The 17,210-nt window shown below is 36.8% G+C and overlaps 2 protein-coding genes across 3 annotated transcripts; one reads left to right on the plus strand and one right to left on the minus strand.

Annotated features, from left to right (window-relative positions):
• Nucleotides 1–3,532: 3,532 nt before the first annotated feature.
• Nucleotides 3,533–5,272, minus strand: LOC119072634 (slowpoke-binding protein-like). The gene is made up of 5 exons (XM_037177877.1): nt 4,909–5,272; nt 4,640–4,824; nt 4,345–4,546; nt 4,087–4,209; nt 3,533–4,023 (listed from the first exon to the last, which is right to left on the minus strand). Exons 1-5 carry the CDS (start codon nt 5,125–5,127, stop codon nt 3,586–3,588), a joined length of 1,167 nt encoding a protein of 388 aa, XP_037033772.1. The 5' UTR covers nt 5,128–5,272; the 3' UTR covers nt 3,533–3,585.
• Nucleotides 5,273–11,392: 6,120 nt separating this feature from the next.
• Nucleotides 11,393–14,225, plus strand: LOC119072635 (L-threonine ammonia-lyase-like). 2 transcript variants are annotated; one of them, XM_037177879.1, is made up of 12 exons: nt 11,393–11,528; nt 11,584–11,868; nt 11,930–12,000; nt 12,057–12,153; nt 12,212–12,328; nt 12,892–13,066; nt 13,124–13,185; nt 13,238–13,358; nt 13,429–13,600; nt 13,662–13,754; nt 13,824–13,953; nt 14,017–14,225. In XM_037177879.1, the coding sequence occupies exons 2-12, from the start codon at nt 11,614–11,616 to the stop codon at nt 14,152–14,154; spliced, it is 1,431 nt and encodes a 476-aa protein (XP_037033774.1). In that variant the 5' UTR covers nt 11,393–11,528; nt 11,584–11,613; the 3' UTR covers nt 14,155–14,225. The 2 variants fall into 2 exon arrangements, with proteins under 2 accessions (XP_037033774.1, XP_037033773.1); XM_037177878.1 differs by having other exon boundaries at nt 11,595–11,868.
• The last annotated feature ends 2,985 nt before the right edge of the window (nt 14,226–17,210 follow it).

Here is a 17,210-nt window from a genome sequence, read left to right on the forward strand (position 1 = left end):
GTGTATTTTGTAGTAGTTTTTCTTAGAGAAATAAAAGAAAGTTTTTTGTACATTGAGCATCATGTGTTTTTACTCAACAATCGAAGGTTTTCGAGCGACTTCAGAGTCTGAAGACTCATCGTAATGTGTCTGGAGGACTTTTCTAGTCCATAACCGACAGGCACAGATCCAAACGATCGGTTCTCAGCGACTCTTAAAAAAATCGATTTTCATGCATTTCATGCTGAATGTAGATTAGTCTTCTGGGCACCGGAGCATTATACATGTGGATATCTGTTGCAATTCAACAGATTGAAGAGGCTTGGCGATCATCTACGTATCTACGTACCTACGGCGTCGAAACCCCTTGAAAGAGTAAAAAGTGAAGCAAGTGCCTGTTTACTTCCAAAACAACTGATATCGTTGTAGGTGAGGAATTTTGCACTTGCCTTAGAAATTGGCGAACTGACAATAAATTGTCTACTCGACGAATTCATCGGCCTCAGCTGTTCGATGTGTAGAAAAAATGTGAATAGAAGTTGTACTTGCATCTCAAAAATTGACGGTACTTCGTATGCTCACAAAAACATGGTACGACCATACCCAAAACTTAAAGATTATCATTCCAAATGCATTTCCCAATTCATTTTTAGCGTTTTAGCAATGCTAGCTTTAACCGTTGGTATAGATAATTTGGAGCATTCTTGGCTTGACCCTTTTGCGTAGTAAAAAAAAAATAAGCGTCAAACTCGAGAGGGAAGCGACGCGAACAAATCGTGTGCCACCTAATTCCATTGGTGTCTATTGACGTACTAATTCCTTCTATTGTTGTATTAATACCTTCTTCTGGCACCAATAACTACTTATACTGGCACCATTAACTACTCATACTGGCACCAATAGCAAATATCACATGACCCAGTATTTCCAAGCGATGTTTCCCCCTCGGTCATACCGTTATCTGTTACAAAAATTGGCGACAAAAGACCACGAATTATGTTGAACTCGAATTTGACCTGTCACATACGGCTATTCATCTGTTATCGATAACGACGACAAAAATAATGACGGGCTCTAGGTAATATGGTAATTTTTATAGCAAAATAAATGTTAAAAAAATTGAAGTACAAGATTTGAAATCAACCGATTAAAAATACTTTGATCGTTAGAAGTAATAGATAGACCCGATAATAATTCTGGTCACATGCTTGCTGTCTGTAACAGGTTAAGGAAGCTAAAATAATGTCGTTCAAATACTGATACTTGTTTTGCTCCACTATTCCCTGGATCCTCACTATTTAACTTGCGATATTTTAGTTTTATCTAGACGCACTAGACGGCAAGCATAACAATAGTATTTTTAACGAATCTGTTACCTCTTTTGACCAAAGAAATTTCAACAGAAGCAAGGTCTTCATTTATTTATTTTTTATTTGACATAATAAAGACCATTAATTTTTACTTAAGGTCCCTGACCGTGATTTGTGGTATTGTGACAATTTTTAACTTTGTACGTCGTTTTCTTGAAATCCTTTGACATCCAGGAGTAATGGTAAACTTTATTATGAAGATTGAACATTTGGCTTCGCAATTAATCAAAAATTAATCGATATTTAAAGAATTTCGTTAACTACGTTTAATTTTTTAATTGGATCGAGATTTGCGTTATGGTATCCGTGATTTGTGGTATTTTATATGAAATTCAATAGAGACCGATATTTGGAGGTATCTAAAGCGTCATACAAATTATACCGCAAATCAAGATCCAACATAACCGTGATTTGCGGTATATTTTATTTTACATGTAAATTTGCATAAGCAAATCACGATTAGGTTTTCGCATCCGCACATCACGGTCAGGGACCTTACATCCTTTTTTCGTAACAAATTTGTTCATTTAAGCAACGTTTCAAAATACCGAAAATACCAGTATTGAATCTCAAAGTACCGAAAATACCGGTATTGAATCTCAAAATACCGAATACCGGTATTGAAGAAAACGGTCCGGTATTGCATTACCTACTTTTTATTATTCTGCAACTGATTTAGTTTATTTTTTAAGTCATCATATAGTGGCAAAGCCCTGAAAGACCAATTTTAGATTTCAATTTTGCTTTTATTTTAAACACTTGTAAGCGGTTACACTTTTTTACAGTAAAAGCAAGATAAAATGATCGAGTCTGGTTTTTGACATTCAATTGTCACAATCAGACTCGATCATTTTATTTTGCTTTCATTTTAGAATGACAAAATGTATAATTGATTAACTATAGTCAGGCCACGTCAGAAGGCCTTTTCTTAAAGATTAAATTTATTATGTCTTTTTTTTATTCTAGGAACAATATTTAGTTTTTAACCAAAGCACCTAGCAGGGTAACCGAAAAAAATAAAGTAGTACTTTAATCGAAGTATGCGAATATTTCCATACCTTTTTTTCAAAATGTCATTGCAAAATTACCATTAAGGCTACTAATGGTATTATTGGTATCAAAAAACTACTCTATTTGACGTGTAAAAACCTCTATTACCCTGCTAGGTGCTTTGTTTTAACACAATTACCAGAATTCGTTATGTATTTTCTGACAACCTTATACACTATGTCAAGCACAATAAGATGTCTTTTCTTTTCATTTCACACAATTACAAAAATATTTGGGTTTATTCAAAATTCCAATTACTGATTTTATTGAATACTTGAGACACAAGGCATAACTAATATTGGAATGCTTCCCACAATTACAATATTATTTTAGTTCTATCAAAATTTCAATTTTACTAAGACAAAGTCGTTCAAGATTTTAAGTTGTTGTTTTTTTTTAAAACTTCCATGACACTAAGAAGTTGCTCTGACGAGACCCACGGAATAACTGACTTTGCTCTGTTCCCGAATCCTGTATTTATCCCAGTTCTAAATTGCCGAAGATGCACAATTTTTATTACTTATACATGCCACCGTAGCGACCCTTTTCACTGAGTCCGTTCATAATTAAAATAAATGATTTTCCGGGGAAGACCGGTGAAGGCTCTTGAGTTCTATTCCAGTTACACGAGCCGTGCAGGATCGTGTGGGGTGTCATTAGAAAGATAATTGCATGTACTTTTGGAACAAATTGGGATTTTTGGGTTTAAAGATCATCCAACCGAAAAATGACTGAAAACTTACACTTTTCTTACAGAAATTTCTCGAGGTACACAAAACGTACATAGTCGTGTGGGGTGTCATTAGAAAGGTAATTTTATGTTGTTTCAGGGAAAACAGGGTCTTATGGGGGTTTGGAACCATCTACAATGAAATATGAGAAGTTTTTTTTTTGAAATATTTCTTCGGCCAGATCTCCGTATCGCAAAGTAAAACGAGTAAAACATTGGGGATATATAAAGTATAAAAAGGTAAAAAGTAGTTTACCCGCAGTATTTTCATTGCAACAGGCAAGCATCGCATCACATCATGGTCGATCCATAATATTTTGAAAAATACAGAATTGTCAAGTGTAAATAGTTTAACTTTTAAAGTTTCAATTCTCGAAAAAAATATCTTTCATCATGAGTCCATCCCGACAATGATTCTGGTTTTTTTTTTAACAACAAAATGGACTAAACTTTTATTCAAAGAGGCTCGCGGTCAATTACTACAATTTGCTCGGTTCCCCTAATTTCAGCTCGACAGAACGGGCAACCGAATCCAGCTGAGTCAATTTGCCACTTCGTCAAGCACTGAATGCATAACAAATGTCCACACGGTTCGAGTCGAATGTCTTTGTCATTTTCCGTGCATATCTTGCAAAGCTGAAATGTTGTGCCCATATCGCGATACAGCTCGTACTGCTCTTTTGTCACGGTTATATGACCCTCTAAGCATCCAGTGTATGACAGATCACTGCAGGAACCATTGATTGCAGAGTATAATTCACTATTTGTATCGTCTAACTCGACGTAATGCGGTTCGTCGACTGATCTATACGATCGAGTTAATTGAGTGACTTGCCTTCGACGAACCGCGTTCAGTAGATTTGATGTGGATGGGCTAAGATCAGGCTTTAGCGACTGTGGGTGGGACAACCAATTGTGAACGGAAGTTAGCGTGCGACTATGAAAAATAATGCTCACCGAAGTCGTCGCTCCTCTCATTTCACGTAATTCAACAGTCCGGAATAAGTCAAGGCGTGCAAGGTCGTCAATGGTTGGATATCGATTGTTACATTCGAAAATCGCTTGAAGAACTTCAACGACCTATTTTGAATTAAAAAGAAAAAAAAACAAAAATTTCTTACCAATGGCGCTGACAATTATTTAGCTAGTCGGCACGGCAGTTTTACTGTACTGATCAACAGCTAATTTGTAACGAATGGATGTGTCAATGCATACCTTTGGATGTCGCTCTAAATCTACATTTAAGTTAGCAGTGGTCGGGCGAGGAGTCAGCAATTCATATCCGGTGCACATTTCAAAAAGTAAATGTCCAAAGCAAATAACATCCCTATGCTGAGCCTCAGCTACACTCTTTGCCGATACAACCGCATTCACTTTTGAGTCCAGCCCAAGTAGACCATTTTCCAATCCCGATAGCCTGAAATTTTCCGATACAGAAAAGGAAAGGACCAATCAGTGAGTCATCAATGTATCTCATGATATTGAATGGATCGATAAAATTAAAACCAACCGGGCAACGCCATTCTGAAGAATCACGTTGCCGCTGTGAACATGACCGTGCGATAAGATACCGCGATCTCGCAGAAATCTTAACGCCTCCAAAATTTGTCGACCGAATCTTTGAACCTGTACCAATGTTAGACATGTTGATGGCTTGGAATATTTTCGCCGAAATGGCTCATTCCAATGTATCGACTGTGAGAAAGGAGAAAGAGGAAATGGAAGCTGAGTTTTTTTGAACTAAAAACAAATTGAGCGAAGCCATAGAATTGGACTCACTTTATAGATAAAGTCCTTAAGACTGCCTCTGGAATTAATCGGCATAACCAGGCACGCGCAGTGCGACGGACTCGAAAAGAAAATGCCCAAATCGAGCACGGGATAAACGTAGGGATGCTGCAACGAACATAGTAGTTCCATCAGTACACTCTTCGGTGAATTGAATATTGAGAGATCCTCCACAGCGGCACAATCGGCAGGCAATGGAATCCATGTCATCAGGCGATTTGTTTGAATAGTGGAATCGTTGAGTACAAACCAACTTTTGTCCTCTCTACATCCAATCACATCCAAATGTGCACTGATCTTGTAACGTCCATTGGATTTCACCGTCCATTCTTCACATGCACCATATGCCCGTTCTCGTAAGGCTCGTTCTGGTGGCGTTGGTTCGGGAGCTCTGCTTCTGATGTCTGACGATGAAAATGGTGACTTCATGTTCTTCCTACAAAAAATTCCACAACATCCGTAAATCGGAATTTCTGAATAATGTTCGTGCAATGTGCGTGCATAAACAGATGATTTGCATACCACAGTTTGTTCAACCAAGGGCCGGACTCTTTGTTAGGACTACCATTAGGACTGTTCTTTGCACGGTGGAACACCATTTTGGTGAAAGCTCCCAATTTCGATTTAGGCTTCGAGTTATCGGTTAGTTGACTTTCACCATTCAGATCTGATTCTGATTGGGTTCGACGTACGGGTCTCCTCCGTCTATATTTACGAACCGGATACTTGCTGCATATCAAAAGAACAAAAAATAATCCGTTAGTACAGTCTAACGAAACCAGCTGGAATGTTTTCCTACATCATTGCGGTCGATCGTATTACATTCAACTCGACATTCACAAAATTTATAATTGTGGATATATCGACGAGGATCTGAATTTTTAGAAAGATCACCGCATCTTAGGTTCACATCAATGCTTGGTGGTGCTAGAAGATAAATCAAAGATTTCGAAGTTTATACAGGGTAATTATACATGACCTGACCATAGCACTGCTCAAATAGAAAGGCCAGCGCCGGGTTTTTTTACGTTACGATTTAGCAACGGACTAAATGCAACAGTAGAACTCACCCACAGCGCGAGGCTATTAGACTAAAAACTTCGAAAAGATTTTTGAAAAGGTTTGAAAAGAACAAACTAAAAAGCTGAAATACCTACCAAGAGGTATTGAAAGTAGCTGAAATGGAAGCAACTTAAGCTGCAATGTCTACGAATAAACTTAAGAAATCACAGTCAAAACGTTAAAAAAAACAAAAAACAAAAAAATGAAACAGGCCAGTGGAGTAGATAAAGGATTTTGAATTGCCAATCGAGCGATCCCGCTGAAGTGAATTCTGCTTTTGATTTCGTGAGAGTGAAGTTGATGAACCGAAATTTCGATCGAAGGCACCTATTGCTGAGTTTCGTCAAGTGCGTTTGCTGATGGTTCGTTTGTTTCACTAGCTGCAAATCTCGTTTTTCAACGGGTTTTGAAAGGCTTAGAAGTGTGTACGAGCGAGTTGGATCTTTGGAAACGGGATGAATTTCGGTCGTGAGTGCACCGTGGAGGTTTCTGTTTTGTTTGACTTTTTGTTTGAATGTTGACTTAATTTTCACTGTTTTCTTGCTACGTTTCGGGGTTCCCTTCACAGTAGCTTTCTGTTTGTGCCCAAACATTCCATCAGTAGATGGCAAATTTTCATTGTAAATTTAAAATGCTCGTTCAATCGAAAATTTACTGCTGTCTTGGGAAGGGATCAGTGGAAACAACTGATGATGGCTGGATCACGTTAGCCTCAGACCGCCACTGAGTCCTGAGGTCGAAACAGCGTCTTTGCTTCTTTGTTTTCACTTCACGTGATCCATGTGGGTAAGGGAAGAGCGTTCTTGAATTTGTAGACGTATTCCTTTGAATGTAAACATATTACCTTTAAATTTGTAGACATTAATTTACCTGTGAATTCTTGTTTGCCTGTTTCATTTTTTTGTAAACGGTTTGACTGTAATTTCTTAAGAGCTTTTTCATAGGCATTGCAGCTTAAGTTGCTCACATTTATAGGCATTTCAGCTTCTTAAATTTATAGGCGCTGGTCTTACTATTAGTGCTCATATAGTATGACCGGACCTATTTTAATCTCGAAATTTTCATACGTGAATGTGTGTACTGCGTAGTGTACGTTTGTGTTGTGTATTTCGTTTTCTTTTTTAATTTCTTCATTTCATTTTTTCGATTTTAATAACTGTTCATGCTATCAGCACCTAACACAAATAAAAATGCACTCACACCTGATCTGACACGGTTCAAAGTTCTTTCAGGTCCCTCGGTATCTTCATAGCAGTTCAACTTCATCTGCCATCTGCATGCAACCATATATTCTATCTAATTAGGCATGGGCGATAATGAAAATGATTATCGATAATTATTGATTATCGATAATCGATAATTATCGACTTTTTTTATCGAAAATTATCAAAACAACATCGATAATCGATAATTATTGATATTTTGATAATTATCAAGATATCGATAATTCGATATATGGATATTTCGGTCCGAAAATCCGATATTTATCGATATATTCCGATATATCGGTATATTATCATGAATTTTCAGATAAATATCAAAATGTCGATATTTTGATAATTATCGAATTTCGATATTTTGATAATTATCGATAATTATCAAATTATCGATAACGATATGATTAATCAATTATCGATAATCTCTTTCGATTGATATTATCGATAATTTTGAACGTCTCCCATCCCTATATCTCATGGTAGAGTAAAATAAGCCAGGCCGTGCTCTATATTCATAACATTGTTGAGCATCAAGTATGATTCCTCTACGTGAAATATGAAAACAAACTCTCTTCTTTTGCTCATATTCTACACACCATTTTACACTCTACTTCTGTAGTAATTTGTACACAATGTCTTACTGTGAACGTTGAACGTGCGCATGTGTTCAAGTCTATGGAAGAATGTCTGAATTAGGATATATGAAGACAACTCAGACAAGAATCGAGATGAAATTGGGGTGTGTCCTTATCATATCAAGTCCCTATCCAATTTGTCGATTCAAACATTTTGTTGATGTTAATTAGGCATTTGCGATAATGATTTTGAGTATCGATTATTATCATTATCGATTATCAATAATTTCCTCAATCGAAAATGAATCACAAAAATATCGATAATTATTGAAATTTTGATAATTACACGTACTAAACCAGAAGCTTGTGCCGAATCAGCAACAGCTGATCTTCACCAGCTGATCAACAAACACACTCTACTTGAATAATATTTATCAAGTTAATGATAGTGATACGATTAATCGATTATCGATAATTCCTTTCGATTGATAATATCGATAATTTTGAACGTCTAATGTTAATTTATATCCAATTGACACCTTAAATCTGCAAATTGAAAATCAAAAGTAGTCGTACCTCGGTCCTTGTATTCGATTAAATGGATCTCGACCGGTAAATTCATCCGGGTTAAACAAGGGATGCCTTGAGTTGGGAACATAATCACCAGTCCTGGGAGTGAACATATAGCATCGCGGAAAGGGCATTGTTACTAAAACAGTAGTCTACACTGCACTGTCTATGTTCCAACTTTACTAAAATGTTTGAAGTAGTTCTCTACGCTCTAACTAAATATTCTTCGCGTTAAAAATTACGTCTTAACGTAGAAAACGTCAAATTTCTACTGAATTATTTACCCAATTTTCTTTTCTGTTTCATTCATAACACATTCGATTTAGATGTTTTCTATTTGCGTATAGGCAACAGTACGTGCGTATTTTTCCAAGTGAGAACATTTTCAGGAAAAACTGTGAAGGAGTGTTCATAAATGACGTCCTCAATATTTTCACATTTTGCGACACCCCCATTTTTCTGCAATTTTTCGTACAAATTAGTATTTCATTGCATATAGTGACTGTTTTGACAGACCCCTCCCTCCAAACACTAACGTCATTCTTGAACGCTACCTAACACTAATTTTAAATGTAAACAAATAACAAACTGTGCGCATATAGAACCACTATCGTTGACTATCGGGTATTCGCCCGGCATATTGTTGGCATTCTATAATGGAATTCTTAGTCGTCCAGTCGTCGGCCGTTTTATTGAGAAATGGCTAGACCGAATATCTGAACATTAGGAACAAATAATATCGGTGTTCTCATGGCAAAGGGGCATGCGCTCCTTTGTCATCAGAACGACGATATGAAGATGTCTGGAACGAACTTGTGAACGTTGACAACAGTGATACCTGTTACAATAGTAGTACGAAATTCTTTAACTTTCGTTGAAACATAACCGTTTTGAAATATTAAGAAAATGTAACTCTCAGGATCGTTAGCGAGCCGCATCCACAGAGATTATAGGAATTGGAAGCTCAAACCTTAAGATCGAAAAAAGCAACAGCAGTTTCTTCAATGATAAACGCAAACTTTGTTACGGGTCTCGCTTCGCTCGAGCCAAGAGGATGCGGGAATTTGAACAAAAAACTGTTTATTCACTGTCTTCACTCATACTACAATTCCATACACTCTCTTGTCTGCTCAAATAAAGAGCCATTTTGACCTTTTTTTAATCGCTCTCTAAAAATAATCGCTCGTACAAACATCAAGTTCAAAAGTTCCAAACACAAAGCTCAAAAATTAAATAAAATCCTGGTGATTGTATTATTTGGCCATGCATCAAGCTTACGGTAAGGAATCCCAAAACATTGACCAATTTGTCAATCTTCATTTGCTAAAAATTACGTAAAATTGACTAAAGAAAATTTTTATATTTTGTCTTAAGGACTTAGACTACTAGAGAGTGTATAGAATTGCAGTATGAGTGAAGAAAACGAATTATCAATTAAAAAGAGCACTTTTGTTGTAAAAAAAAATTTTGATTTTTGTTCGAATTCCCGCATCCTCCTGAAAACTTTGCGCTTAATGTAATCGGCCATTTACATGGTCTCTGCTGTAATCTGCTATTTATACGTAAGACTCTAATCCAAAAGGGTACATTAGTCCTAGTAAATGTTTTTCGCTATCAACAGTTTGAAATCAATTAAACTTTCTACCTTACGTCTGCTTGTACCTGTAATATAAATTACCTTCGGCTCTTGCTTTAATGTCCTACACGTCAAAATAACAGTCTGGCAATAGGTACATACACGGCAGAATAAAATAAACCAGGCAGTAGCGGTTCATTTTCGAAACGTCAAATAAGGGACCTAATACACTGTATGAAAATGAACTCAAATGAACACTGACATAAATTGAAAAATTTTATTCGCAATAAATATTGGGCTACTAGATTATTCAGCTTCGCACATACCAATTTTGCTTAACCTGAGACGAAAAGGTTCAGCAAATTGCAAGAACCGGACATCTGCACACAAACTTTACTATGTCGTGGTACATACCATATTTTATCCGTTTATCGAGATAAGTAAAATCTCCCTAGAGATATAAGCTCGAGATTATCGTTCTAGATAGATAATATATATATTACACACTTGTCACAAAGAAGTCGAGGCTTGCCGAGACTGATAGTGACAAGTGTGTACTCTATTTTATCACATAAGCGAAATCGAGACAACAACATAGACCTGAAGTGTAATTTTTGAATTAAACTTCTAGTGAAGTAATTTTGACGTCCGAACACCGCGCGTATGTGATAATAAATATTATGCACGTATGACAAAGCGGTCGAGGCTTGCCGAGACGGCTTGTCATGTGCATATTCTTTTTTATCTGTCTAGAACGATAATCTCGAGCTTATCCCTCTAGGGAGTTTTTGTTTATCTCGATATATCTGTTCTCGACAGATAATATATATTATCGCATAAGCGAAAACGAGACAACAAGATATGCGAATGACACTTTGACAATTTACAGAAGTATAATGTTTGTTTATATATCCTAGGTGAATAATTTTTTCGGGGAATCACACCGCGTATGCGATAAATGTGTTTTAGATTCGTCTTAGTTGTACGAACGTTCAGCTTAGAAATCGCAAGCGGCTGATAGTTCTTCATGTCTAAATTGCAGTATGGTATGCATTGTACATGTACAATAGAATATTGTTCAATATGCTCGTCTTTCCAACTTTTTTTTTCCTTCAAAATTAGCATTTTATTAAAAATGTTTTTGTTGATCGTAACGATCAGCGCAACGTTCCTAATTGCTTTAGTCATCAGCGAGTTTATATTCTCGGTGAAATGAATTTTTGCAAAAATTGTCTGAACCTCGCACGAACTTTGCGGTAAAATGTATATGGAACTGGAACCATCAGTGCATTTGTTCTGTATTTTATGAAAAGGTACACAGAGTACTTGGTCTGGCATCTGGAGATTTTCAAAGTATCGTCGTCGCTAGCGAGTCTTCAACAACTACTACAGATGTGATCTGTGCGTAATGCTGTTGATTGTTGTGAAATTTTTGATTTTATTTTGAAAAGCAATTATGGAAAAATGATTAGATTAATTTAAGTGGTGGAACTAAACAGAAGGTATGACGAAAAATTTGCAACGACTTCAGTTGAATTTGGTGTCGGCAACGGTTGATTTTGCACTGCTTAGAATATTTAAATAGCAGAAAGTATACTTAACAGTAAAAACGTAAGATTTCCTAACTTTTGCAACCTATCGATTGATCGATCGTATCACATCCCAGATCATTTCTAGAGATTCAACATTTAAAATCATGGTCAATACCCCGAAGAAAAGTTCCACGGACGTCGTTGATAAGGAAAAGGATAATCCGAGGGATAATCATACAAACGCGACACCTACTCTCAATACAAGTCCAGACAAAGCAAAAGTTACTGAAGTTGACAAAACACTTCGTGAATTAGAAGATCCACTGTGTTCACCGAACAACGTACAAAAAATAACATTCCAGGATGTGACGACCGCAGCATTTCTAATCAAAGGAGGTATTGAATGTACACCATGCCCGGTAAAGATATGAATTTAATGAAGTGACTCACTTTCTGGAAATAAGATTTCTCCATCTGTAGAAATCACAATTATCCGGTCAATTAGGAATGACAATTTATCTGAAGAAAGAATTTCAGCAGTACACTGGAAGGTAAACTGAAAAGCACAAACAAATTGGCCTATAATCATTCACCTTTTTGTCGCAAGTTTCAAAGAACGCGGGGCACGATATGCTTTATTGATGCTAAGCAATGAACAAAAGCAAAGAGGAGTTATTTCGGCATCGCTAGGAAACCATGCTCAGGTACCGATTGCATTCCAATTTGATCCGATTTATCAGTTTCACGTTTATCATTTCTTAGGGACTTAGTTATCATGCTCAATCATTGAACATTCCTTGTACAGTTGTTATGCCAGCTGCAGCGCCGATAATGAAAATACAAAAATGTCGCAACTATGGTGCGAATGTGATTGTTCATGTAAATATCTTATGACTGGCAGTGTTAAGCCAATATGACTGGTTTCGCAAAGATGCTATTCTCAGACTAAATAAGTTATGTCTCGTTAGATTCCAGGAAGTCCTTTTTTTAGCCTAAAATTTCGTATTTTTCCATTGCAATTTAAATTGTTACAGACTGCATATGACAAGTATTATATTATCGGGTCTATTACTTCCATTGATCAAAGTACTTTTAATCGGTTGATTTCAAATCTTGTACTTCATTTTTTTTAACATGCTTTTTACTATATAAAGAACCATTTTACCCAGAGCTTGTCATTATTTTTGTCGTCGTTATCGATAACAGATGAACAGTGCCTAATATTTGACAACGGATTCTCAAAGACTCTCAAAAATTCACAAAAATTCACAAAAAATCCACAAATGGTTCTCAAATATTAGATCCTGCAGATGAATGTCTGTGGCAGTTTAATGAGCTTAAGAATGGTTTTGTAAGCTACCGAAAAAATCAAGTACGTTTGGCTTAGCACACGACAAAACAGCTTCGTATTCAATCGATTAACCAGCGTTGTACACATTCAGGGATGTGATATGGCTGAGTCAAAGAACTTAGCAATGGCCATTTCGAAAGAGAAAAAAATCGCTTACATCAACGGCTACGATCATCCGCACATTATAGCGGGACAAGGGACAATTGGGCTCGAAATATGTGAACAGGTGAAAGATGCTGATGCAATTGTAGTTCCGGTGGGCGGAGGTCAGTGAATTCCGTGTATTTTCAAAAAGTATTTCCTAAATCATGAGATGCTTTCAGGTGGACTAATAGCTGGAGTTGCATCTGCCGCTAAGTCTCTGCGACCAAATATTAAGATTATTGTGAGAGTCTCACTGAAGTCAGAGTCAAATTTAACATTAATATTTTCAACAGGGCGTCGAGTCCGAAAAGTGTCAAAGTTTTACGAATGCCATGAAAAATGGAGCTCCAATTTACACACAGAATTTACCTACTCTTGCCGATGGTCTTGCTGTTCCTTGTGTTGGTTATAATGGTTGGTTCGGGCAAATTTTGTCTAAATTTTATTGGTTTTACCAATTCATCATAAATGAATCGTTTCACAGCATTCGCCACGGTATTACCACTGCTCGACAAAATGGTTGTGGTGAAAGAAGAATGGATAGCTCTGGCCATCTTACGTTTAGTTGAATTGGAAAAATGTGTTGTTGAAGGAGCAGGGGCGGCTGGTCTTGCTGCAATTTTAGCTGGGCATTTGAATGAATTCAAAGGCAAAAGGTTCGTTTACCTTTTTTTACCAATGCTTAAAGTGCCTTATTGCTCTTGACGTCATTCACAGGGTGGTTCTCTTACTCTGTGGAGGCAATATTGATACTACCATATTTGGTCGTTGTTTGGAACGTGGTCTGGCTGCTGAGGGACGACTGTTGAAGTACGTGTCGATTTGAATGTCCAAACAAAATTCAAGTGAAAAGAACGAACCATTTTTCATATAACTTAGATTCACTGTCACAGTTAGTGATCGCCCCGGAGGCATTTCTGATTTATGTAAATTGATGGCATCGGTTGGCGTATCAATTAAAGATATAATGCACGAACGAGCTTTCATTCGAGACATCTACAGTGTCGAAGTGAGTCATCGTAATTCGGTTTCCCGGTGGGAAATTTCTAATTCTCATTTTTAATATTATCAGGTGAAAGTGATTTGTGAGACCAGGGATTGGGAACATTCGGAAGAATTGCGGAAACTGTTAACGGAAAATTATACTCGAGTCATTTTCAGTGACGTACCTTTGGCAATAACGCCAACTGAAACGGACGCACCAAAATGATGAATTAAGAAGGACAATGTACTGTGTAGCTGTACTAGAAAATTTTAATTAATAAAACAATGAGATAAAAACACTTGACACTAGATGCCATGTTCGGCCAATTGGATTTTCCAACCAGTTTGAAGTTTTGAATTATTTGAAATTCTCCAAAGCTCATCAGCTCAAAACGTCAAACTCATTATGATAAATCATCTTTGATTGATCACGTTCTGTTCTACAGGTCCACGAAAGGGCTACAAAAATCTAGTACGTCCAGAACAATGAAAGTGTAAACCAGGTATGGTCTATTGTCCGACCGGAGGACATACAAATTTGATTTTCGTACTTAAACGCACTCATTTTCATATTATTTTGACATAAAATGTGCGTGCGTTTAAGACGAATTCGCCGATCGACCATACCTGTTCTAGACTTTCATTGGTCCAGAACGGGCAAATTGATCTCGTTGTTCTAGAATAGCAGAACTGTGAAATCGTATATGGTAATGCTATCTCGAATCTCCGTGTAGTAAACAAGTTTCTCGACTTCGCCTCGAACCGTTTACTCCATCTCGATCTAAGATACCGTTTCACAGCTCTTATGGGGGTTTTCCTATTGATGAGGTAAAAGAATGGTAGACGATAATCGCCCAAAACCACTTACAGTGGAGGTGTGACGCAAGTCCTGTTATCCACTTACAAAAGAAGTGATATCGGTGTAGGCGACGCTTACAGATTCGACACGCAAAAAGGTATATGTCACAAATGGCAGCTGATGAGGAAAGTACGCGAAAGGCTTATCAACAAAAATCTTACCAGAAAAATTTTAGGAAGAAAATTATAATAAAAAAGTTTGCGTCACAAGGGGCAGATGATTCGGCTTTCTTCCGTTTGAATTCCATTTTTTAAAGGAATATATTTCACAATTTTAAAAATTTTCCTTCCTCAACATCTGCCCCTTGTGACGCAAACTTTTTTATTATAAATTTCTTCCTAAAATGTTTCTGGTAAGATTTTTGTTGATAAGCCTTTCGCGTACTTTCCTCATCAGCTGCCATTTGTGACGTATACCTTTTTGCGTGTCGAATCTGTAAGCGTCACCTACACCGATATCAGTTCTTTTGTAAGTGGATAACAGGACTTGCGTCACACCTCCACTGTAAGTGGTTTTGGGCGATATCAGCTCTTTTGTAAGTTGTGATTTTTTATAATTTTGTCGCAGATAATAGACAATCATATTGTGCAGTTTGAACGAAAATATTCTTCTTACAAAACTGTATAACTTTCTCTTTGATCTACTGAATCTTCCAGCTTTCATTTGACGAAAATCGAAAATTTGACGAAAATAAAAAATTTGACGAAATTCGAAAATTTTGACGGAATTTGAAAATTTGACGAAAATCAAAACTTTGATAAAAATCGAAAATTTGACTAAAATCGAAAAATTGACGAATATCGAAAATTTGACGAAAATCGAAAATTTGACGCGCTTAAAACGCTCATAGCTCCCAAATAAGCGACTTTTTAGGGAAACAATGAAACACGTATCGACTAGAATCTAAAACTATATAACTTTGTCTTTTACACCAGGTTTCTATCTGCCTTATTTTCCGAGTTATGGCTGACGACTTTTTAGGAAAACCATGAAACACGTGTCGAATGAAATCTGAAACTCTATAAATTTGTCTTTTAAACGAACTTTCTTTCTGCCATATTTTCCGAGTGATGGATGACATAGCTCGCACTTAAAACGCTCATAGCTCCCAAATAGACGACTTTTTAGGAAAACCATGAAACACGTGTCGAATGAAATCTGAAACTCTATAAATTTGTCTTTTACGGGAGGTTTCCATCTGCCGTATTTTCCGAGTTATGGATGACATAGCTCGCACTTAAAACGCTCATAGCTTGGGAGCGACTTTTTAGGAAAACCATGAAACACGTGTCGAATGAAATCTGAAACTCTATAAATTTGTCTTTTAAACGAACTTTCTATCTTTTATATTTTCTGAGTTATGGGTCATATAGCTCAATGGCTCAAAACGCTTATAGCTCCGAAATTATAAGCTTTTAAGAAAATTCCTTCAAATTAATTTCTTAGAATTACGTCCTTAACATACCCTGAAAATTTCAGCCAAATTCACCGGTAAATTCAAAAGTTTCGTTGTAACAAAGTAACAAAGTAACAAAGGTTGGTAAAATTCATCAATTTCAAAATGTATGAAAATCCATTTCTTCATACAAATTTCCAAGTTTTGAAATTTAATATCTCGGCCCAGATTACGAATAAAATACTTTGGGGGTAGTAGGAGCAAAGTGGGAAAAGTCAAAAAGTTCGTGTATATATGTTCCTCAGTCCTGCGGAAAAAATTTTTTGTCAAATTTTTCAGTGTGAACGGACTTGCGTCACGGCCCTTCACTAACGTAGGGCCATGAAAAATGACTGCCGTTGTACCGTTCCAGATGCTGTTCCAGCTGTAGAGCCCTCAGAAAGGAGGAAAAAATCTGCATTTTGGCACCAACTTTTTTTCCAAGACATCTGTGGGCTTGCAGCACAAAAGCACTGGGTTCATTCATATATGCAGCGATGGTGGGTGAGGCCAGCTACAACATCCCATACTCAGTTCCGTGGAACAACGAAGCTGCAGAGAATCCGTACTCTAGAAACATTCACTATATTTTTAGTCATAACTCTCGTGGATGTACTCGCACCAAGCAGTGCGTATACTCTACCTGTAGGTCTTTCCAAGGCCAACATTCGTACAACATTACAACAATTTAAAATAATTTTTTCTTGAGTTATTGTCGAAAAACTGTTTTCGGTACCCTCTGACATTTGAGCTCTTTTCGCAGAAAACAATTTTTTTTAGAAAAAGTGAAAGATACGTGTTTCCTAGAATTGAAAGACGAATAAAAACATAGCTAACGCCGACCCGTACGAAACACCTATTCGTATCAAAAGCCTTTAATGTGAAACTCTTCATTTCTCTTACTTCATTTTCTTCTCTGCTGAAAAACTATTCTCCCTTTAAAATCACTTACATTATCCACTCTTTGCCTTGTTATCATATACAACTA

The sequence above is a fragment of the Bradysia coprophila genome (assembly GCF_014529535.1).
Source record: "Bradysia coprophila strain Holo2 chromosome IV unlocalized genomic scaffold, BU_Bcop_v1 contig_84, whole genome shotgun sequence".
NCBI lineage: Eukaryota > Metazoa > Arthropoda > Insecta > Diptera > Sciaridae > Bradysia > Bradysia coprophila.